General features: G+C 42.6%; 3 protein-coding genes and 2 non-coding genes across 5 annotated transcripts; 3 read left to right on the plus strand and 2 right to left on the minus strand.

The window, feature by feature from the left end:
- Nucleotides 1–582: 582 nt before the first annotated feature.
- LOC141910700 (uncharacterized) lies at nucleotides 583–12583 on the minus strand. Its single transcript, XM_074801431.1, has 6 exons — nucleotides 12441–12583; nucleotides 10885–10968; nucleotides 10059–10199; nucleotides 8649–9191; nucleotides 1031–2363; nucleotides 583–670 (listed from the first exon to the last, which is right to left on the minus strand). The coding sequence occupies exons 2-6, from the start codon at nucleotides 10910–10912 to the stop codon at nucleotides 661–663; spliced, it is 2055 nt and encodes a 684-aa protein (XP_074657532.1). The 5' UTR covers nucleotides 10913–10968; nucleotides 12441–12583; the 3' UTR covers nucleotides 583–660.
- Nucleotides 3161–4846, minus strand: LOC141911146 (zinc finger Y-chromosomal protein 2-like). Its single transcript, XM_074802118.1, has one exon. The coding sequence runs from the start codon at nucleotides 4844–4846 to the stop codon at nucleotides 3542–3544; it is 1305 nt and encodes a 434-aa protein (XP_074658219.1). The 3' UTR covers nucleotides 3161–3541.
- A 3153-nt stretch (nucleotides 12584–15736) lies between the features above and the next one.
- Nucleotides 15737–15809, plus strand: Trnar-ccu (transfer RNA arginine (anticodon CCU)). The gene has a single exon. It is a non-coding gene; the product is annotated as a tRNA-Arg (tRNA).
- Nucleotides 15810–17993: 2184 nt separating this feature from the next.
- Nucleotides 17994–18066, plus strand: Trnar-ccu (transfer RNA arginine (anticodon CCU)). The gene has a single exon. It is a non-coding gene; the product is annotated as a tRNA-Arg (tRNA).
- A 517-nt stretch (nucleotides 18067–18583) lies between these two features.
- Nucleotides 18584–19573, plus strand: LOC141911208 (FMRFamide receptor-like). Its single transcript, XM_074802188.1, has one exon. It carries the CDS (start codon nucleotides 18584–18586, stop codon nucleotides 19571–19573), a length of 990 nt encoding a protein of 329 aa, XP_074658289.1.
- Nucleotides 19574–23878: the final 4305 nt, after the last annotated feature.

The raw sequence follows: 23878 nt of genomic DNA on the forward strand, positions 1-23878 counted from the left end.
AACGGATCGAGCGCCGACTTCGAATGAACAAACTGAACGTGGCGTTGCAACGACACGCGATCGGTGAACGGCTTCGCGCAGATATCGCACGGCCAGATTTTCACCTTCAATCGCCCGCTGTACCGCTCGGCGTGCACGACCACCAGGTGGCGCTTCAGGTCGTATTCGCGTTGGAATTTACGCGCGCACTCCGGGCAGGCGAAGCGACGCGCGCGTTCGTGTATCCCGGCGACGTGTCGGTACGCATTCGGGCAGTGTTTGAATTCCGCGCGACAAAGGCGGCAGACGTACGAACGAACGCCGGTTACCGGGTCGACGATCGTTTCGATTTGATCCTTCGTCGTTTGCGTGTAGGCCGTCGATTTTTTACGATCGCCGCACGACGACGACGGAATCAACGTCGCCAGATCGGTCGTCGAAGCTTTCCGATATTTTCCGTCGCATGCGTACATGACCGTTTTCTCGCGCGTCAATTTCGACGACGACGGATTCCGCGACACGTGAACGTCGTGCGCGGCGGTCAGGTGATCCTTCAAGGCGCCGCGCGATACGAAATAATCGCGACACAGCGGACACCGTACACTGATCCGCGTCGTCGATCCGTTCGCCGAACCCTCGTCACCGGAACCGTCCGTTTCGTTTCCATGTCGTTTCGAAGGCTCAACGGAACCTGAAATGACAGGAAACTAGAAAATAAATATCACGGTTCGCACCAACGCAATGTGTATAGCTTTATAGCCTCAAAATGGCTGCCAGGCAGTGACAAGGGTTTTAACCGTGTGACGAGGGTTTTCTAAATAATCTAAAAATTTCAATAAAAGCCAACTTAAGTTTTTTAATTACATATTCTAACTTTCTTTAAAATTATTAGACCAATGCACCATTTATAACTACTATTCCTCGATGAGGGGAAAATTTCAAGTTCGCCGGGAAAAATTTTTTCAATTTTGACTGAAAAGGAATGACTGAACTGATCGCGATCGAAAAATCCCGAGCTCGTTAAAAACAGTCACCGCACCTGATGACTTACTCCTGATCGCCTGGCGACGGTTCCACTGGCTGCTCACAGATGGAGCCGTCGTCTTGCTGCATGACGTAAATAATCTGCGGTTGTTGCTGATTCGGGTCGGTCTGCTCAGAGATTGCGGTTGCGTCGGCAACGTTGCCGCCGTTATTAACCTCGTCCAGCTGCACGGCCGACGCAATAATCGACAGCAACTGCTGCTTGGCGTCGTCGTCGATATCCATATCCTCGGTCGCCGCGGCCGAGATCGTCTCGATACCGTCGCCGCCGTCCTCCGACTTCACGTAACCGACGGAAACCGGTTCGAAGTGGTGCATCTTCAACAGCTCGTCCTGCGTCAGCGGCTCGTCGCTCGTCTTCGACGTCACCGTCTGGTGCCGCGCGCTCAACAGGTGGCGCTTCAGGTCGTGTTTCTGCGCGAACGTCTTGCCGCACACGTAGCACATGAAATGGCGTTTGCCCTCGTGTACGTTGCGTTTGTGGCGCGTCAGGTTCGTTTCGGCGTTGAACACCTTTTCGCACTGGTCGCACGCGAACTTCTCCGAGTCCTCGACGTGCTGTCGCAGGATGTGCGACTTCAGGTCGTCCTCGCGCGAGTACTCCTTACCGCAATGGCCGCACACGAAGTCGCGTATATCCGTGTGTATCGACTTGTTGTGGCGTTCGAGGTTGCGTTTCGAGTAGAACGTCTGCAGACAGATGCCGCACGCGTAAACCTTGGCCGTGCCGTCCGCGTTGTGCGTGTTCTTCAAATGCCGGTTGAGGTCTTCGTTGCGTTTGAACGACTTGTTGCAGTCGGCGCGCGGGCACGGGTAGTTGCGCTCCTGCTGGTGAACGGTGGACATGTGGCGCTGGACGTTGCGCGGCGAGTGGAACAACTTGCCGCAAACGTCGCACGGGTGATCGGCGACGCGCGTCGCGCCGTCGACCGGGTGGCAGTTTTTGCGATGCGCCGTCAGGTAGTCGGAACGCAGGAACGTTTTCGCACAGATGTCGCACATCAACGAGTACGTCTTCTCGTGGAAGCCCTCGACGTGACGAATCAACGAACGCTTCAACTTGAACGTGCGGTCGCAGCCCTCGTACGTGCACGACCAGAACTCGTCGGGCACCGGCGCGACGCCGTGCGCCGTCTCGCGGTGTTTAACGTACGCGGCGCGATCGGTGAACCGCTCGTCGCAGTCGGCGCAACGCAAGTCGACGTTGTGGTCGATTTTGATGTGCGTTTCGAGCGATTGCTCGAGCGTGAATTTTTTCGGACACTCGGGACAGTAGTGCGTCGACAACGCGGCGAGCACGCGCTGCTTTACTTGTTTGTCTTTCTCTTCGCGGCTCAGCTCTGTAAAGACACAGTAGAACCTCATGTTAGTAAATTATGATATCAATAATCAGATCATTTTTATCAATCGGGAACTGATTAGGTTTGACCCGACTACTTTGTAGCTTTCCCCGGAAAAGAGAGTAAATTTACATCAAAAATCGTAGTCTTATAGCAAATGAACTAGAAATCATTCTGATTTTGAGAGTATTTTGGAAGTCTTGGGAGTGAATGACTTTTCAGCCTTCATACTCAATGTGCAATCATTAATTTTTCCTTTATTCAATTTTTTCATGTCAATCACAATTAATCAATCAATCAATCAATTTCAGGGTTAAGTTCAGAATCGGGGCATTAATTTGGGCGACACACATTTCAACCTTTTAGATATCGCGGTCAACCAAAAATATGTGTCGGCATAAAACATGAGGTTCTACCATATCTCGTAAACCATTCGTAGTAATCAACTTCACGCCGATAGGAAAAAAAAAAATATATATATATCTCATTAACGGATAATTCTGAATTTCTAAACGCAGACCGATACTTTGTAAACGTTGATACTCGTAAAAACACACAATCTAAAAAAAAACTCGAAATCATTCTGACGAACAAGAAATCAAAATTATGAATATGAAACTAGAAATCTTGACTAAAATCTGTACACATCAAATTCATAACTGTCAAACTGCAAATATGTATATTGAAAAAAAGGGGGAAAAAAAAAACTCGAAATCTTGTCAAACCTTGACAAAAACTAAATAAATTCTGCAAATCTAGATTATATACGCGTCAAAACTCGAACTCTACGTCATCAACGGTCTTTCGAAACATTAAGTAGACATGTTCATTACTCTACAGTCAGTTGTATCTCATCATTCTCTATTCATTAGCGCCAGGAAAACTGCGTCCGCGTCTGCGGCGCGCCGGGGACCGTTGCGCAAACAACTTAAGCCTGTTTTTACTGACGAGTTTATTTTGATAACGGCGCTGAAAATGAATTCCTCGATATCCGGGAAATCCGGACCCAATAATTGGCAAAAAAAAATAATCTGGAATTCTGAAGAAATCCGGCGATGTGGTAACTGTGTGAAAATCTAGCTCGCGAAATTTTCTTCTCGGAAGCCTTGTTGTCTTTAGCCTTACTCACTTTCAAAGTTATTTTCGTCGCCGCTTTTACAAAAATGAATCCACGAGTTCTACTTCGTGTCGACAATTTGCCGTACGATCTGCTGTATATTCTCCGCCGCCTGCTCCTCGTCCATTTCCTCCTCCTCCACCGCCACCTCGTCGTCGTCCTCGATCTCCTGCTTCGGCGTGCGAACGTAAATGACCTTCGGCTTGTGTTTCTTGCGGTAGTGCGTCTGCAGCTGGTCGGTGCGGTTGAAATTCTCGCCGCACGCGTCGCAGATCAGCTGCCGCGCGCCCTCGTGTATCGTCGCCAGGTGGCGCTCTAAACCGCGCGTCGACGAGAACTCCTTGTCGCAGATGTAGCAGACGGGCCGGTCGGAGGTGTCGTCGTACTCCAACGCCTCGTCGGCGTAATCGACCGGCGCTCCCGGTTCGAGGTGCTCGTTCAGGAAATGCCGGTTCAACGCGATCGGGTCGCCGTACGCCTGCTGGCATTCCGCGCAGTTGTGCTCGGCGTCGTTAGCGCTCTTGTGTTCGGCGTACAGATGCTTCAACGCGTCGTCGATCTTCGAGAACGCGAGACCGCAGATTTTACAGATGACCGTGCAGTCGTCGGTGAACACGGACGTCGCGTACGCGAAATCGTCGCCGAACAATTTCTTCAAGTGTTCCTCCGAGCGCAGATGCGCAAGGAGTATGTCGCGCGTGAGGAACCCGACGCGACACAACGTGCAGCCGAGCACCTTCTGGTGCGTCGCCTCGTGCGCGTCGAGCTCGGCCTGCGTGCCGAACCGGTGCCGGCAACTCGCGAAGTTACACGCGAACTTGAAATCCTCGGAGAAGCTGCGCTTGGCGCCGGGGAACACGCCGACCGACTCGTCGTTGTCGTGTTGCGCGGCGAGATGCCGCATCAGCTGCGGCTTACGACGGAACGCGATGCCGCAGCTGCGACAGCCGTACGGCCGCACCTGCAGGTGTTTCTCCATCACGTGGCGGTCCTTGTTCGTCGCGTTGTCGTAGATCTTGCCGCAGAACTCGCACGTGCACCGCGTCACCGAGCGGTACTCGCCGACCGGCGCGCGTTTACGCCTGACGATCTTCTCGCCGGCGAGCGTGTCCTCCTCGTGCGCGGCGAGCAGGTGCTCGACGAGGTATTCCTTGCGTTTGAACGACATCGCGCAGTGCTCGCAGTCGTACGCCGGCGTCGCCGCCGGTTCGTGTACCTCGCGCACGTGGCGTTTACAATTGAACAGCGTCGTGAACGTTTTCTCGCAGTACGTGCACTTCGTGGTCGTGTTGCGTCGCGACGGCACGGTCGGAGTCCGAGGCGGAGTCCGCGTCGCCGAGTCACCCGATGACGAACGTAGTTTCATTAGGATTTTTTGCGTAAGACCTGGAAAGACAGGGAAGAGCGTTTGTTTTTAGTTTTTTTTTCTTTTTGCACCGATTTTGTGTTTCTCTTAAAATCCCGAAATATAAATCGGGCGTGTAATTTTTTCGCGGGGGACGTGGACCGAATCGAAACCCGAGACGGCGGGAAATATTTCGGGGGATTTTTCTCATTTCAATATCTAAATTTTCGAACAAAGTTTACTCTTCACCTGTCGTTTCCAGGAACGAAAAAAAAAGAAGACGAAGTCAGCTGAAATTTTGAAAGTCACGAACGCCGGGTCGACTCGCTGAATACGGGTCATCACGGATTTACGCAGTTGTGATAAATCTTACCCACGAGAAATTTCTCATCATAACCGGAAAAAAGATGATGTTTGATGCGCTCCGACTTGGAAAATGATTTATATCTTGGCATCCCGGAAAATGGTCTTAGATCTTAAGACTGGTCGTAAGCTGTTTGATTGGCTATAGAACCAAGATGAACTTAAGACTAGTCGTAAGCTGTTTGATTGGCTATAGAACCAAGATGAACTTAGACTGGTCGTAAGCTGTTTGATTGGCTATAGAACCAAGATGAACTTAAGACTGGTCGTAAGCTGTTTGATTGGCTATAGAACCAAGATGAACTTAAGACTGGTCGTAAGCTGTTTGATTGGCTATAGAACCAAGATGAACTTAGACTGGTCGTAAGCTGTTTGATTGGCTATAGAACCAAGATGAACTTAAGACTGGTCGTAAGCTGTTTGATTGGCTATAGAACCAAGATGAACTTAAGACTGGTCGTAAGCTTTTTGATTGGCTATAGAACCAAGATGAACTTAAGTCTGGTCTTAAGTTGTTAGATTGGCTATGATTGCCAAGGTTTTACAGTCTTAACAACTCAAGACTAGTCTCAACTCATTTTGGTTCTATAGCTACCGCTTTGGAACCAAAATGAGTTAAGACTGGTCTTAAGTTGTTTAGGCTGTAAAACCTCAATCATTTTAAAATAGTCTCAAATCCAGCGCCGGGAGGCTCAGTTGCAGTCAGGACTTCCAAAGCCTAAGTACGGTCTTTCATTTAACTGCTACACGTAGAGATTGGCTAAAGAACCACGTTAGACACGGTTTTAAATCTTAGCCAGTCGCTGCGCTAACTGAATCCAGGAATCGCAACAAATATCAATCATCGGGAATCACGACTTTTCTCGTTAAGACAGAGTTAACCATAGATTCAAATAGATATTGCGCACACGCGGGTAAACATTTTTATATTTTTAAGTACACTTTTTTATTTTCCTGTAAATGATTCTTTTTTTTTTGTTACATTCGAGAATAAATCGAACTCGGTCGGTCGATCCGGAACTACTATATATAAGACATGCAAAAAATGCAAAAATTGCTCTCTCGCTCTGTTCTGTCCAGCCCGCCCGCCCTCCCTCCTCGTAAAATAAATAAATAGTGACAACATGTATACAAAAGATATTCAGGACTAGCGTTCATAAAAATGATATGATTAAAATGGAGCTCGTTGCTGCTACGGGGGCCAAGTGCTCAAATTGTTCGTGGCTTTCATCGACATTTCACGATTAAAATTGAATCAAATTGTTTTTGACATCGAGTAAATGATCAGTCAGCAATTTTAACACCGACCAAATATTAAGAGTAAAGTTTTTTCACTCTATTTGGATTCGCATTTCAAAGTTGATCACCGAGGTTCATATGAAAATTGGGGCTACATTTGCTCAAAAAATGGTTCGAGTCCGAACGTCGACGTAGCGACAATTCGAAGTTCATCGTTATTACGACATTCATTCGTCGTTTATCTCGAGTCGATGAGCCCCCGATTCCGATGGAAAAAATCACGACGCCATCTGGTGACGGACCGCCCGAATCGTAACAAGCCCCATTTTCAACGCAGGGAATAAAAACATTGAATTCAATTCGAACACGAGATGAAGACGAAAATCGTTTTGAGAACGAGACAAAAAATGCGGCTAAAATTTTCCGAAAAGTTTTTCTTTTTTTATCCGAGAAAATCTTCGCGATAACCTCTGCGGGGATCCTACGACTGGGCCAACATCAGATCGATGTGCGGATCGAAATCCGGTGGCGGGAGATTCTCATTCGAGAAAACCATCGCGGCTGCGGCATTAGACGTAGGTGGTGGCGCCACCGAGCGAGTAATGGCAGACGTACCGTCCGTCTGCTGGTGCGCGATCAGAGCGGACGGCGACGCGACGACCGCCGGCGCCGACGTCGTTACGCCGAGCGCGCTGCCCGAACAATGTCTCGACTGGTGGCGTTTCAGATTGAACGACTGGCCGAAGCTCTTTCCGCAGCCGTTACAATGGAACTTACGCACGCCGACGTGCACGGTCATGTGATGTCGGCGCATCGTGTGTAAATGCATGAACGACTGTCCGCAGTGATTGCAGTAGTAAAGCGACGCCGGGTCGACGCCACGTTTCGCAGCGATGCCGCGTTTCGTCGCCGATTTACGCGGCGTCGTCGTCTGGCCGCGGACGCCGCCGTCTGCTGCTGCCGTCAATAGCCGACCGTCGCCGCCGCCCTGGTGGTGGTAGTAACGTGCCATCGGATCGGCCCCTGCAAGTAGAGGCAAGAGACGAACGATCAGATCAGTTGACACAAACACGGGCAGCAGACGAGCGTGGTCAGCCAGCAGACGGACTGGTTAACGGGCAGACGGGCTGGTCAGCTGGCAGACGACAGGACCATTCAATTCCAAGAGCAGACGGACTTGGCTTAAAAAAGCCGGTGGACCGCTCGGCAGACGCATTACCCGAAGAAATAGTCCAAGCTTAGAAATCTCAGACCGGGAACAGCTACTGAACCCGCCAGCACATTAGGCCTATAAATTAGTCAAAAGGGAAGACTGACCGGCCAACGACCAGTCGACTTACAACGAAGTCCCAAGAAATTCCTTCTTAAATTGAGACAAGATTTCGAATTCATCTTAAACCGCCGCGCGGCGAAATCGAATTCCATTTCGGATTCGAAATTCCGATGACCGAAAGAAACTTCAAAATATTCGGGAAAAAAAAAAACGGAAATATTTCCCGGCGCCCACTCGAAAATCATTACGAAAACCGACGACGACGAAAACGTTATTTCCGAACCTGGAAACTTTTAAAATGACAGGATTTTTCTCCGTTTTGAGTTCGAAACTTTTTATCCATTTTACACAGGTTGACATATACACAAAATACAAAATCGAAAGCAGTATTTTTTACTTTGAGTGTCATCTAGAAAATGATCCTAGGGTCCCTGATATGCCAAATGAAACTACAACCCTCAACCTGAGAATGAGTTCTGAACAAATTTCGTATCCAAAGAATCAAAGTTGAAGAGAATTGGCCGCATTTTTTAGTAGTTTGAACTTTCGAGTTCGGCAAAAATACTGCTTCGGAATAGAATATGCTCAGAAATTTCACATTGCGGTTTGAATGAAGACTTTAGGAGCGGAGGACAGTTTTATGATAAATTCGATTCTCTTCATGACTTTCCGATGACCTTCCAGCATTTGAACACGATTCTTCCGAAACTGAACTCTCAGGTAGGAAGTCGGACAGAGGAGTAGACGGGTGGGGAGAGGAGGCTCATTAAGAGAGGAGAGGGAAAAAAATGAGAGGGAAACAGAGAGTTCAAATGAAACTTTCGTTTTCGAATTCAAATTTTGTCTAATTTTTCGAGAACAAACTGGTCGTAAAATTTCCGAGCATTTTTTAAAAGAAGACTTTACGAGAAGATTTTTTATTTTGGTAAAAAGTTATCGAGTACGCACCTGCTAGATTGTGACTGGTTCCGGGCTGCGGTTCCTGACTGTCGCTCCACGACGACTGCGTGTCCAAACCGGTCTGCTCCAACGCGGCGAAACTGTTATCAGCGGTCGTCACGGCCGACGCGTACGTCGACACGTCCGCCGTCTGCATAGCAACGCGTCGACGCTGCGGCGTCTGCTGATACGCGGTCGGCGTCATCGCGTTGCTGCCCGACGTTTTGCGTTTGCGGCCGCCGCGCGACACGGCGGCTGCCGCCGATTTTTGTCCGCGCGTCATCAGTTTTTGTTGCTCGGCGCCCGACGGTTCGTTTTTGATATTTTGCACGATGCGGTTGACGATGTTGTCCTTTTTATTGTTCGTCGTCGACGACGATTCGCCTACGCTGAATTCGCCTTCCTGCCACGCGATGTCGCCCTCCTCGGCGGCACCCGGGTATTCCGGTTTAGTCGTGTATTCGTGGTCCTGGCTCTGATTTTCGAGGTCCATCACCTCGTTGATGGCGGTTTGCGCCGTCGCCTGAAATTCTTCGTTGTCATATTCCTCGCCTGGAAAAATAATTTTCGACCGAATCGAAAATTTAACAAAATCTTCAAACCACTTATTCATGAGGCTTTTAATCAATTTTATTGATTATTCTATATTTTACGTTATGTTATACAATTGTAAATACTTCTTGATGTCCCTCTGTATACCTCTCATCGAGGTGATGAGTGTAAATAAATTTCAATTTCAATTTCAATTCATTAACAAAGGTCTGGGCTTCAAATCGTTCATTCTCGGAGTTTTAAAGGAGAAAATTTCAAGAAAGTGTAGGCATCACTTTCATATTCTCAATTACTGTAGACTACTCCTAAATCGGTACTGTTTATCTCAGTTAACCGTTAATTCGGTGATTTTTGTAAGCAAATTTCTATTCTATTCATTACCTTAACCCGGTTTCTAATTCGGTAAGAAAAAAAAAATCCGCTCGCGATTGTATCAATTTACGGGTAGCTTCTAAACAGCTAAAAACTGGACAAGAATTCCTACTTATTTCTCTCAAAATTGGAGGAGTTTCGGGCATTTTGCTCAAATCAAAAGAGTTTCAAGCACCTATTAAATTTTTGATTTATTAGAAGGAAACCAGGGGACAGTCGTGACTTAAGTACAAAAGTGGTCTTGGTTAGATTAGCTATAGAACTAAGTTGGTCTTAGACTGGTCTTAAGTCTAAGCCATGACTATGCAACTGGCCCTGAAGTCCGAAAGTGGTCTTCATTCTTAAGACTGGTCTTAAGTTGTGAGATTGGCTATCGAACTAAGTTTGTCATATAGAACTAAGCCATGACTATGCAACCTGCCACTGAAGTTATAGCGGCCCGAGTCACGACCCCACAACTGGGGCGCGGCACTGCGTCACTCGACAAATACTGACCGTCGCTGGTGCAAGATCGACGCGATTTCGAACGTTCTTCCTGCCATTCGTGCCACGTTTCGTCGTCCGCCGATAAAACGATACTATCCAATAATCCTTTATGATTCCAGATGCACTCGATCAGCGTTCCTTCCGGAATATCTACAATTACATACAACACAATACACATATATACCCTATTCAAAGATTTAGACTTCTTCGTCATCCTACAATATAGTGCAAAATGGATTAAAAAACCTATGTCTTAGATCTGTATAATATACCTTTACTGGTCCTATTAACCCTTTCAGTGCGTCTACACCGCAGTGCGTTGTATAAATCAGTGATTGACTTTGCTAGTACACCCCATTGCACATTTCAAATACATTTACATAAAACAAACAGGGGAAATTCCGGTAGAGGTTTAACCCTTTCAGTGCTTCTTCACCGCAATGCATAAATCAAAGATAGATTTTGCTAGTACGCCGCACTTAGGTGCATTGATGTAATTAGTTATCTCTTTCGAAAAATGGCAGCACCTGTCAAACATAGTGAAATACTAGTCACTAACGATACGCCGCACCGTGGTGTAGATGCACTATAGAGGTATTCCCGTTATTCAACACACTAGGGTGGAATTTTTTTAAATTTTCAAAATTATCTCCAGCACTATAGGGTATTGATTAGTCAACACTGAAAGTGTGAAGACCTATATCATAAGGTAAATAATACCAAACCTGACTGGGCTAGGCCAACTGATATATGCTCTCGAGCTACGTTGAAATTCAGCGCAAGTTGTGCAATTGAGAAATGTTACCCTGCAACCTTCGAAGCATTTCGAACTTACCTAACGTTAAATTCGATAATACGACCATTTTTTATTCGATGTTTTATACGTTCGCAGCTCGCGTGAAAAACTAAACCAAATCCTCTGAAAAAAAAAAAAAACATTTTCAGTTATACCGAGAAACACTTTTTCTACAGGGGGCCAATTTTGACTTGCTTATTCCGTAACATGAACGTGATTTTCCCCGACTTGATCTGCTAAGAATCCAATCAATTAACCCTTTCAGTGCAACCCTTTCGGTGATTGATTTTGCTAGTACACCGCACTGCGGTGTATTGATGTAATTAGTAATTATCTCTCTTGTAAAATGGCAGCACCTGTCAAAAATAGTGGAATACTAGTAACTAACGATACACCGCACCGCGGTGTAGATGCACGATAGTGCTATTCACGTTATTCAACAGACTAGGGTGGAATTTTTTAGAATTTTCAAATTATCTCCAGCACTTAAGGGTATTTAGTCAGCACTGAAAGGGTTAACAGTCAAATACGCAAGACATGAAAACCGTTTGATTTTACAAAGTGGCTATAATTACGGCTTCGTCAATTCGACACTTACGACGGTTTTATATTGAATTTAGAATAACGGTTTTGAGAGGAGAGGATTAGTGTCAAGAGGGTGAGAAGAGGGTCCACTGGGTTAGGGGTAAGGGTCCGTTTTACCCCCTAGGGATAGGATTAGGGTAAGGTGAGGCTATATGTAGTTAAAACATTCGGTTGGTTTTCAGCGAGCCTGGTGGTCTAGTGGTATGATGCTGCCCTAGTAATTTACTCGCCCGGGTTCGCGTCTCGCTCTATTTTCTCTTAACTCTATTCTCCACACTTGCCATGAATTTTCTAAGTCGCGCACCTCAGTGCGCGTGCGCAACGTGAATAAGCCAATCAGAATAAAAACGTCTTAAGTAAAGCTATGATCATCGGTCTATGGCGTCATAAATATAGCCCGAGCTAAATCGGACGAGTAGTTGCTGAGTACTGAGTGGTTAAAGTGCCGACTGAGCGCCAGTCGGCAATTTCGACGTAAAATAACGACTACGTGACTGGGTGGTTCACGCGAGCTCTTTAGTATAGGCAGTATACGGAGCTCCGCGAACCGGCCATTCTCAGGACTCGGTGAACTATTATACAAACCCAAAATTCTCTGGTTGTTTAAGAACATAAAATACCCTAACTCTTCCCTGTGTTATACAGTTAGTGGCCACCCAGTACTAACAAAATGATGAAATTTTTATCTTACTTTTTCAGGAGTCAGATCAAACATAGACAAATTGATAATATAATTTTCCTAAAATCTGAAATTTCTAGACAAGGTTGAAACTTAAGGAAAAAAATGTTAAGATTTACACGAACAACAGTCAACTTTTTACAGCACATTCAACCAAAAAAATCTATAGCAAATTGGAAATTGAAACACTGGATTGATTCCAAACAAGCAAGACGCGGTATTCGTGGCGCCATCTACAAGTAGAACGCGTCACCACAAAGGAAAATGGACGCCATTAATTTGCAACATTTTAAATCTTGTTTATCGGTTGAAATAAAGCGATTTAATTCACCTAAACTATCCGTTCGGCTGCTCCGAACTTTACTTCATCTCAAGACACCCGATCCGCGGTTAATGTCGCTTGAATTGCGCTCGATTTGAGGTTGTTTTCCGTTGCAAATTTGCCCGCTTCGGCTCAAGTTGATAACGCGCTCAGCGCCGCCTATCCGTTTGAATTGCGCTGTTGTCGAAAATGGGTTGGCTCCGAGATTATACGGATCGGGGTAGACATTCGCGTCGAGCCTCCGATATCCGTTGTCGGTACAGAGTTCGTTTGTTAGCGCCGTTACGTCGGTTCCGATCCTGGTTTCCAAAGGCTGAGTTGCTCATTCAGCATTCAGCACCACTTGAAACGATTGCAGAACCTCGCTTATTTGTCAGTCGACCCGAATTGCTAAATTTCCATCGCGCGTCCCCACCCGCCAGTTCCACTAGTCAATGACTTGAAGTTTGGAAACATCATCAAAATAACTTTAAGTTTGTAAACATCATGAAAATGAAACACGCAATATTCCAGCCAAACAGTCATCCGAGATTCCATGTGATGTCGGCTGTCCAGAAAACCAGAATTCGTCTTGGAAATTCAAGATCCGAACGACGTAAAAGCAGTGAGGCCTATATCAGTTTTGAATGATTTACAGTTTACTAGAATTTGAGTTTTTTATTCTCGACTTTCAATGTATATTTTGTGGGGTATAACGGTCAAAACAGGGGTTGTCCCGAATACAATACCCGTATAGTTTGAGTTTTTGTTATGGCTTCATCGTAGGGTAAGTCTACGAAACCGTGAAGATCCGAACGTGAAGCAAAATACACTTAAACAATAAATTCTATCGCATAAGAATCAATAGAGGAACTTTTAGATTATTTACAGTTGATACGGGTCAGAATATTTTATCAATCATTGGCTTGTATATCAAGCGTATGGTATCAATACAAGCGACGCCCTAAAAACAATACTATTGTTTGGGTTTGCCAACGAAAGGGAACCTTTCTTGCGCAATAATTTTAATATACCACGACATTCATCATTTACCCGCTGTAGCTGCATTTTCATATAAGTTAGGGATGGGTACACACGTATCTATGGATTTTATTGTTACAATCTACAGCGGATTTTTGCGCAGAAATATTCGCGAATTTCTCGTCCCAGTAAAAGATATATGTAGAAATTCACCACATAGTTACAAAGATGGAATTGTGTTGAAAAATCGAATAGAAATTCTCTTCGTCCAGAAGTTATCGGTAACAATGACGTAATTGTTGTTGGAAGTGTAAATATTGCGAACGCCAGTGAAACTGTTACGAGCATTATTGTCGTACGTTTTGATTTGGTAGTTTTCTGATCGGACGAAACCATTTTTGAACCTCTGAATAAATGAATGACTATAACAGAATTCGACGTGAGAATCATGGTTAAAGGTATGACGTGATTGTGGATGACAATTGTGGCAAAAAATGTATATTGGTCGATTAATTCATAGTAACATCCGAATAGCTGGTCGTTAAAATGTATCGACAAAGCAGGCGTGAGATACATAAACAATACATTCACTGCGGTAATTATCAATGTGGCAAATCTAGCGAATCTCGGTGTACATATCAAACGAGATGTGAACGGGAAGAGCACAACTGCCCCTCGTTCTAGAGATATCGCTACTACCAACCACGAACTTATACAGGATGCAAGCGCCATTACAAATTCATAGATTTTACAACCAATCAGTGAATTCATCATGTATATAGGATCAGTGTTCAGATTCAAGAGAACAAACTGTAAAACAGGCATCAGCGTGTAGTTGAAGCAGAACGTGAAATCACTGAGAGACAAAACGATCAGATAGTTAGCGTAAGACAAACCGCGGAATCTGCGACTTATCATTATCAGGAAAGTAGCCGAATTTCCGAAAGCTCCCAACAGGAACAGGACAGGCAGAACGACCAGTGACACAGTACGGTAGATTCCAGATCTGGTCATCATTGACATGAGAACGATGTAACCGTTGTAAGTTCGACCAATTTGCATCTTAGTTGAATTCATGATTCAGACGATAATCAAGCATTGAAGGTGTGGACTGACAGTCTCAATAGATTGACGCTAATGAAACTCACAATTTATTGTTGGGATCAAATGAAAAATCGATTCTCAGAAACCGAACACAATCGACTCCGATTTACGAAAGTATGTTATTTGTATAAAGATACAAATTCATCTAGATTAAAGATCCATATTTGTTGTACACGAATTCATCGTAAATGGTGAAATATTGATGACGGGGTCTAATACTAAAACATCTGGGCCCGGCTTTATAGACTGGTATTTACTATAACCCGGTAGTTAACTTGACTGAAAATGATTTGAGTTAGCCCCCCGGGTTAAAGATAATACCAGTCCATAAAACTGAGCCCTGATCAGGTATAGAAAATGTCTATCAGTTCTAAGCAGGAAAATAGCTTTAGTAGTTCATTATTCATACAACGTAACAATACCCGCTATTATTAATTTGAAAACAACGATATAATAACAATGACATTGACATGAATTTTCAAGGAGTCTCAGTTCATAATTGTAGTTCAAAGGATTTTCAATTTTGCAATATGAGCGAAACAAGAACTTGATTACAACAACATCAAAAACAACAGCAATATTGACTGGAATTTTCAAGGGATAGGAATTGAAAACATGAGAAAACAATGAATTAACTGCTGGAAGATACCAGTCGGTCATAACGGGATCCAAGTCGAAGGGAGGGAGGGGGCTTGTCCGTGGGGGTCAGGACACCTCAATATAATTTTGAGGGTCCCTTAGAAATTCCATACTGAGTATTTTCTGGGGGAAAATCAAAACTTCACTTATCAAATATCCGGATCCTAAAGGAAGCGAAATTTCGAATTTTTGATGATAGTTGATATCAGCAACGAAATGCATGGCGAAGCTTCGGAAAAGGCCCTAAAGTTCTGAAGTTGACACCCCTTCCTGAGTTGTACGGTGGCTGAATCTGGCCACATTGAAAAAAGATGACACTCGATCTCCATCAACTTTTTGCTTAATACAACGATAACCACACTCAAACGTGGTGAACGGATAATAAGATAAAAACCCACTATCGTCAGGTCACACCTGACGATGATCTCTAAGCTGAGATCGAAACGTCGTGTATTCTACATATTTTAGATTGAATAAATTCTTGTTTTTAAATTCTTTTAATCTGTAGATAGTGGGTTTCTATCTTACTTTTTGCTTTATTACACGCCACGTTAAAACCAGTTTTTTCTACTCAACCACACGTTGAAGACTGATGTTTAGGCGCCTCCGTAGCCTAATGGATATGGCATCGGCCTCCTAAGCCGGGGGTTGCGGGTTCGAGTCCCGCCGGGGGTACATTTTACTTCCTTCTTCACTCCCGGCAGGTGTGGTGGTATTTTCTAAAGGTCAAGAGTTCTTAAGTGGCATTGAAGATGATTGATTAAGTGGCATAGCATAAATATTAAAAAAGAAAACGCGGTGCTCGAATATGTCATATTTCATTTTAAGTTGTGACCCGAATAATAAAATTGTGTATGTCAAATCCCTGCATGTAATTCAACTAGATGTAGTCGACTCGGATTTGTCGAACCGTTAGCTCGTATGAACGGAAACCATTACTAGTCTAGCGTTGAACAAAATTCAACGGTTGAAATCAATGGTTATTTGTCTGAATATTTCTACAGCGAATTTTCGCACGGAAATATTCGCGAATTTCTCGTCCCAGTAAAAGATATATGTAGAAATTGACGACGTAGTTACAAACGTGGAATAGCGTGAAAATGTCGAGTAGAAAATCTCTCCGTCCAGACGATATTGGTAAAAATACGATTATAGTAGTTGGAAGTGTAAATATTGCGAATGCGAGTGAAACTGTTACGAGCATTATTGTCGTACGTTTTGATTTGGTAGTTTTCTGATCGGACGAAACCATTTTTGAGCCTCTGAATAACTGAACTATTATAACAGAATTCGATGTTATGATCAAAGATAAAGGTATTAAGTGAATGTGGATGACGATGATGGAGAAATGTCTTATTTGGTCAGATAGTTCATAGTAACATCCGAAGAACTTTTCGGAAAACTGAATCGACAAAGCAGGCGTGAGATAAATAAGCAGTACATTCACTGCGGTAATTATCAGTGTGGTAAATCTAGCGAATCTCGGTGTACATATCAAACGAGATGTGAACGGGAAGAGCACAACTGCCGCACGTTCTAGAGATATCGCTACTATAAACCATGAACTGATGCAGGACGTCAGACTCATCACAAATTCATAGATTTTGCAACCGATCAGTGAATTGATAATGAATATTGGACCGTTGTTAAGATGCGAGCGAACAAACTGTAAAACAGGCATCAGCGTGTAGTTGACGCAGAACGTAAAATCACTGAGAGACAAAACGATCAGATAGTTAGCGTAAGATAAACCGCGGAATCGGCGACTTATCATTATCAGGAAAGTAGCCGAATTGCCGATGGCTCCTAAGAGGAACACGACAGGCAGAACGACCAGTGACACAGCACGGTAGATTCCAGATCTGTGCACAACAGACATGATGACAATGTTACTAACATAACTTCGACCAATTTGAGTTGAATTCATGATTAACTTAAATCAAGCATTGAAGGCGTGGACCGTCAGTCTCAATAGATCGACGCTAATGAAACTCACAATTTATTGTTCGGATCAAATGAAAAATCAATTCTCGGAAACATAACACAATTTACTCAGGTTTAGGAAAGTTTATTCTTTGTGTAAAGATGTAAATCTGTCTGGGTTAAAATCAATGTTCGTCGTACAAGAATTCACGTTTAAGATGGTAGAATATCGATAAACGAGGTAATATATACATATATCGTAACGGGTTGGAAAATTTGTATCGCTTCTATACAGGAAAATCTAGCTTTAGCTATCATTATTCAACTACATGGTATAGTATAGTCAGGGAAGTGTCATCACACTTCCCTGGTATAGTATAGTATCAGTATACAATTCAGTGCAGTGCAGTGCAGTGTAGTGCGGTATCAGTGCAGTGCAGAGCATAGCATAACATTGCAAAGAATATCATAGCACAGCATGTATATCACAGTTGTACAAACTGGTCTCAGATCGGATGGAAAATGCTACGTAGGTTCAAAGGCAATAGTAGCCGCTATCACTCTTTGATTACAGCACCATCAAAAACACTGACCGGGATTTTCATAAGTGCAGTTCTTTATTAGTTCCAATTAAGGGTAATTCCTGATGATGTCATTGTAGGAAAAACAAGAACTTAGGTATAGCTGAAGATACGGATATTGAAAACATGAGAAATCATTTGAATCATTACTCCAAGCTGGAACCTACTTGAGGGTCTCGTGAAAATTGCAGACTTAGTATTTTCTGGAGATCTAAGCTCAAAATTGAATTTCTGAACGACCCGCTAAAATATCGTGATATACATGAAAGCGAATCGCTTTTCGTTTAAACGCCACGTTAAAACCAGTTTTCGTTCTAGTACGACCTTCACTTCATACGACCTTCACTTCATCGGCGCCTCCGTAGCCTAATGGATATGGCATCGGCCTCCTAAGCCGGGGGTTGCGGGTTCGAGTCCCGCCGGGGGTACATTTTACCAATCCCTAGAACAGGAGAACAGTCTCAAAATCCCTACAATCAAAGCAAACTTTTTAACGCCACAATGAAGCCAACTTTTCTTGAGTGGCATTCAAACGAAAAAGACCACGTTGAAGCGAAATTTTTTGTTTAAACATGCTGTTGAATGAAACAAAACAAAAGGTAAAATATCTTTTAATAGAAAATGGTGGAGCTTGAATGTCACATTTTTCAATGTAGCCCGAATTAGCCACTATAGATTTGTGTATGCTACAGGCTTAGGGAATAGTGTCATTTTTCTACACGTGTTTCAACTAGAATGTACTTCATTCGTATTCGGAATGTCAAACCGTCAGTTCAATCTACGTATGAACGCACAAAAATATTTTCCACTCCACAAACGACAAGTTCCACAAACTCTCACAGAGTATAGCTTTCACCAAACGACAAGCCGTGCAGATAATGATAGGGCTTGTTTCGACTGTTCGTCTAGATCGTAGGGTTCACGCCCGGCGTCTGAAATATCATCATGGAACGCATTCAATGGTTCAACGAATCGGTTGCTCAGAAATGTTTCCCTACAAGACGCGTTGTATGGAATCTGGTTTCGGTTATTATGATCGGTACAATAGGATGGTGCGGTATCTTCGCTAACACCGTCACTATCTTCGTCTTGTACCGTTTACATAAACTGAACCAGCCCGCCACTTCATATTTCATACTAATGTTACTCGCCCTCTTTGACGATATAGCTAGCGTGGCAACCGTTATGTACAATCAGTTGACTTGGGTGTTGAAAATCAGCCGTCACGGAAAAATGGGATTGTTTTTAGACAGTTCAAAAGCGGCCCCTGAACTTTACATAGCGGGTAACTTGCTCTTAAAATGGACATCTTACACTCGTAACAGTTTAACGGTACTAGTGACGATCGACCGCGCGTTTAACATTTGTTTTCCATTTAAAGCTAAAAGACTTTGGAAGTTAAAGCAATGTAACGTCGTTTTTACGGCATTCTTTATCGTGTGGACGGCGCTGTTTTGTTTTCGCGCCCAAGACAGGGTTATCGTGTACATCATTAACGAATGCACGTTCGGCAGGCGTATGCTCGGTGTCAAAACTATCTATAATCAACACAGGACAGTAAGTCTTCTGCAAAATATCTTCTCGACTTACATACCCGTTGCGCTCGTACCGATGTTGAACTTAATTATGGTCCTAAGTTTAAAGAGACACGGCGAGGATCGTAATAAACTAACTGGTCCCAGAACTGATAATCAAAATAAACAGACCAGCGGAGCTTCGAGAATGGTGTTTATAGCGTCTGCTATATTCGTGGTTTTGAATCTGCCCGATATAGTTTACAATATACTGAATCTTATGCCGAATCTAGTTATATGGCCTTTATTGCTTACAAACGACGTTTGTCAAGCGCTGAACTCCAGTGTCAACGGTATTTTCTATTTCATTTACAGCCCGAAATTCAAACAAGAACTGAAATCTCTATGGGGTAGCTACTAGTTCGGAATGACTGTAGAACGATAGCCCCCCCCTCACCTCGGAATTGTCCCCGATATTATAACCTCCCCACGGTCAAATAGACTTCACCGTACCTGATCCTGGGGGTTTGGGTGGTGGTGTCCGTGGAGGTCAGGACACCACACTAAAATCTCGAGGCGGTCCCTTATAAATTCCAGACTGAATATATTTCTTAAATGAGACTTCTTCAAACATTTTTTTCTAAATTCGTTCTTATTCATGCAATATTGACACGAATGAGAAATGTTTTATTCATTTATCAATGTTTATTTATATATTTATTTGGTAACAAACTCTCAACTTGGGTCGCCCTAAATACAATATCTTGTGATGTGTCACAAAAATCGAAAGATTTTAAGAGTGTTGCATAATCAGTTTAATCTCACAGCGTGAACAATATTCATTATTTACCCACTGATAGTTACAGGTTTTATAGAAGTTTATATTTTGATCAATCCCAATTTTCATTACGCATAATTAGCGGCATGAACATATTAAGTTTCTCTACACTGGGACATCTATATCAATATTGTAGATTTCTATTGACCAATTCACTGCATGCAGCTTCAGCGTCACATGAGTGACTTGCTCAGTTCAAATCACTTCTCACTGCCATCTCTAAGCTGTTTTTATCTTTAAAAATGCTTCTACCTTCATCTTTTTCTACCGCATCAATTTTAGTCAACATCGACGAGATTATGACCAATGCTAGTTTTTGAAAACAGAAAGATATTTTTATTTGCTTTAATTTCATGTCGGGTAAAGTTGCGCGTTGAGTGAAGAACCAAACTTAAACATCAATGGTTATTTGACTGGATTTCTACAGCGGATTTTTCTACAAAAATATTCGCGAATTTCTCGTCCCAGTAAAAGATATATGTAGAAATTTACCACATAGTTACACTGGTGGAACATACTAAAAATGTCGTATAGAAAATCTATCTGTTCCGGTGAACCTGGTAAAAATGTAGTAATAGTGGATGGAAGTGTGAATATTGCGAACGCCAGTGAAACTGTTACGAGCATTATTGTCGTACGTTTTGATTTTGTAGTTTTCTGATCGGACGAAACCATTTTTGAACCTCTGAATAACTGAATTATTATAACAGAATTTGATGTCATGATCAACGTTAAAGGTAGCATAAACGTATAGATGACAATTACAATGAAATATCTTATTTGATCAAAGAATTTATAGTAACATCCAAAAGACTGGTTGGTTAAATGTATCGACAAAGCAGGTGTGATATACATAAGCAGTACATTCACTGCAGTAATTATCAGCATACTAAATCTAGCGAATCTCGGTGTACATATCAAACGAGATGTGAACGGGAAGAGCACAACTGCCCCTCGTTCTAGAGATATCGCTACTATCAACCATGAACTAGTACAGGATGCAAGTACCATAACAAATTCATACATTTTACAACTGATCAGAGAATTCATCATGTATATAGGATCAGTGTTCAGATTCAAGAGAACAAACTGTAAAACAGGCATCAGTGTAAAGTTGATGCAGAACACGAAATCACTGAGAGACAAAACGATCAGATAGTTAGCGTAAGATAAACTGCGGAATCTGCGACTTATCATTATCAGGAAAGTAGCCGAATTGCCGAAGGCTCCCAAGAGGAACACGGTAGGTAAAACGACCAGTGACATAGTACGGTAGATACCAGACTTGTTCTGTATAGACATGAGAATGATGTAACTGTTGTAAGTTCGACCAATTTGCATCTTAGTTGAATTCATGATTGGCGATAATCAACTCGTGAAGGTGTGGACTGACAGTCTCAATAGATCGACGCTAATGAAGCTCTAAAACCTATTGTTCGGATCAAATGAAAAATCAATTCTAAGAAACCGAACACAATTTACTCAGATTTAGGAAAGTTTATTATTTGTAAAAGATATAAATATATCTAGATTGAAAGGAAATATTCGTCGTACAAGAATTCACTGTAAATGGTGAAATACTGATGACGGGGTCAAATATTAGAATATCTTAACGGGTTGGACAATGTCTATCAGTTTTATACGGGTGAAATAGCTTTAGTAGTTCATAATCAAAACACACAGTAAAGTAAATATTCATTACTCATTACAGTTGTACAAACTGGACTGATTGGAAATACAAGGTCCAAAGGTAATCATCCTTTCATTACAACTACAACAACATTGCCACGAATTTTGAAGGGCAGTTCTTTACTTTATAAGTTCCGAATAAAGGGAATTTGCCGCAAGAACTTGAATATAGCTGCAAAGCATAGCTACATCCTTCACATTCGAACTGAAGAGATGAAAGTTGTATACATGAAAACAATGTATCAACTGTTGAAAGATATCCGTATATACCAGTTCGCTAAACTGGATTCACGTCGAATCCCTGCAGTGGCGGATCCAGGGGGAATGCGGTGGTGGTGTCCGTGGAGGTCAGGACACCTCACTAAATTCTCGAATAAAATATGAATCTTTTATCTTCATTTGTTCTTATCCACGCAATATTGACACGAATGAGAAATGTTTCTATTCATTTATCAATGCTTATGCATATTTTTGGTAACAACGTCTCAATTTGGGTCGCCCTAAATACAATATCTTGTGATGTGTCACAAAAAAAACGAAACATTTTAAGAGTGTTGCATAATCAGTTTAATCTCACAGCTTGAAAAATATTCATTATTTACCCACTGATAGTTACAGGTTTTATAGAAGTTTATGTTTTAATCAATCCCAATTTTCATTACTGCATAAGATGACTACCATGATTCTCTTTACCGGGACATCTATATCAATTGTAGATTTCTATTGACCAATTCACTCCATGCAGCTTCAGCGTCACCTGAGTGCCTTGATCAGTTCAAATCTCTTCTCACTGCCATCTCTAAGCAGTTTTTATCTTAAAAAATGCTTCTACCTTTATCTTTTTCTACCGCATCACTTTTAGTCAACATCAACGAGAATATGACTAATGCTAGTTTTTGAAAACGGGAAGATATTTTCCTTTGCTTTAATTTCATGTCGGGTAAAGTTGCGTGCTAAGTGAAGAATCAATCTTTACATCAATGGTTATTTGACTGAATTTCTACAGCGAATTTTTGTACAAAAATATTCGCGAATTTCTCGTCCGAGTAAAAGATATATGTAGAAATTTACCACATAGTTACACTGGTGGAACATGCTAAAAATGTCGTATAGAAAATCTATCTGTTCCTGTGAACCTGGTAAAAATGTAGCAATAGTGGATGGAAGTGTGAATATTGCGAACGCCAGTGAAACTGTTACAAGCATTATTGTTGTACGTTTTGATTTTGTAGTTTTCTGATCGGACGAAATCATGTTTGAACCTCTGAATAACTGAATTATTATTACAGAATTTGATGTCATGATTAACGTTAAAGGTAGCATATACGCATAGATGCAAAATACAATGAAATATATTATTTGATCAAATAATTCATAGTAACATCCAAAAGACTGGTCGGTAAAATATATCGACAAAGTAGGCGTGAGATAATTAAACAATACGCTCACTGCAATAATTATCAGGATACTAAATCTAGCGAATCTCGGTGTACATATCAAACGAGATGTGAACGGGAAGAGAACAACTGCCGCACGTTCTAGAGATATCGCTACTACCAACCACGAACTAGTACAGGATGCAATTACCATAACAAACTCATACATTTTACAACTGATCAGTGAATTCATGATGAACATTGGACCGATGTTAGTGTGCAAGAGAACAAACTGTAAAACAGGCATCAGTGTAATGTTGATACAGAACACGAAATCACAGAGAGACAAAACGATCAGATAGTTAGCGTAAGATAAACTGCGGAATCTGCGACTTATCATTATCAGGAAAGTAGCCGAATTGCCGAAGGCTCCCAGGAGGAACACGACAGGCAGAACGACCAGTGACACAGTACGGTAGATACCAGACTTGTTCTGTATAGACATGATAATGATGTAGCTGTTGTAAGTTCGACCAATTTGCATCTGAGTTGAATTCATGATTGGCGATAATCAACTCGTGAATGTGTGGACCGTCAGTCTCAATAGATCGACGCTAATGAAACTCACAATCTATTGTTCGGATCAAATGAAAAATCATTTCTAAGAAACCGAACACAATTTACTCAGATTTAGGAAAGTTTATTATTTGTAAAAGATATAAATATATCTAGATTGAAAAGAAATATTCGTCGTACAAGAATTCACTATAAATGGTGAAATACTGATGACGGGGTCAAATATTAAAATATCTTAACGGGTTGG

The sequence above is a fragment of the Tubulanus polymorphus genome, chromosome 9 (genome assembly GCF_964204645.1).
Source record: "Tubulanus polymorphus chromosome 9, tnTubPoly1.2, whole genome shotgun sequence".
NCBI lineage: Eukaryota > Metazoa > Nemertea > Palaeonemertea > Tubulaniformes > Tubulanidae > Tubulanus > Tubulanus polymorphus.

Bases quoted from the DNA above. Each gene is read 5' to 3' on its own strand.
- LOC141911146 (XM_074802118.1), bottom strand. From the start codon at position 4,846: ATGAAACTACGTTCGTCATCGGGTGACTCGGCGACGCGGACTCCGCCT.
- LOC141910700 (XM_074801431.1), bottom strand. From the start codon at position 10,912: ATGGTCGTATTATCGAATTTAACGTTAG. The intron at 10,200-10,884 runs GTAAGTTCGAAA...ATGTAATTGTAG, and splicing joins ATTATCGAATTTAACGTTAG to ATATTCCGGAAGGAACGCTG. The intron at 2,364-8,648 runs GTGCGTACTCGA...GTGTCTTTACAG, and splicing joins AACCAGTCACAATCTAGCAG to AGCTGAGCCGCGAAGAGAAA.
- LOC141911208 (XM_074802188.1), top strand. From the start codon at position 18,584: ATGGAACGCATTCAATGGTTCAACGAATCGGTTGCTCAGAAATGTTTC.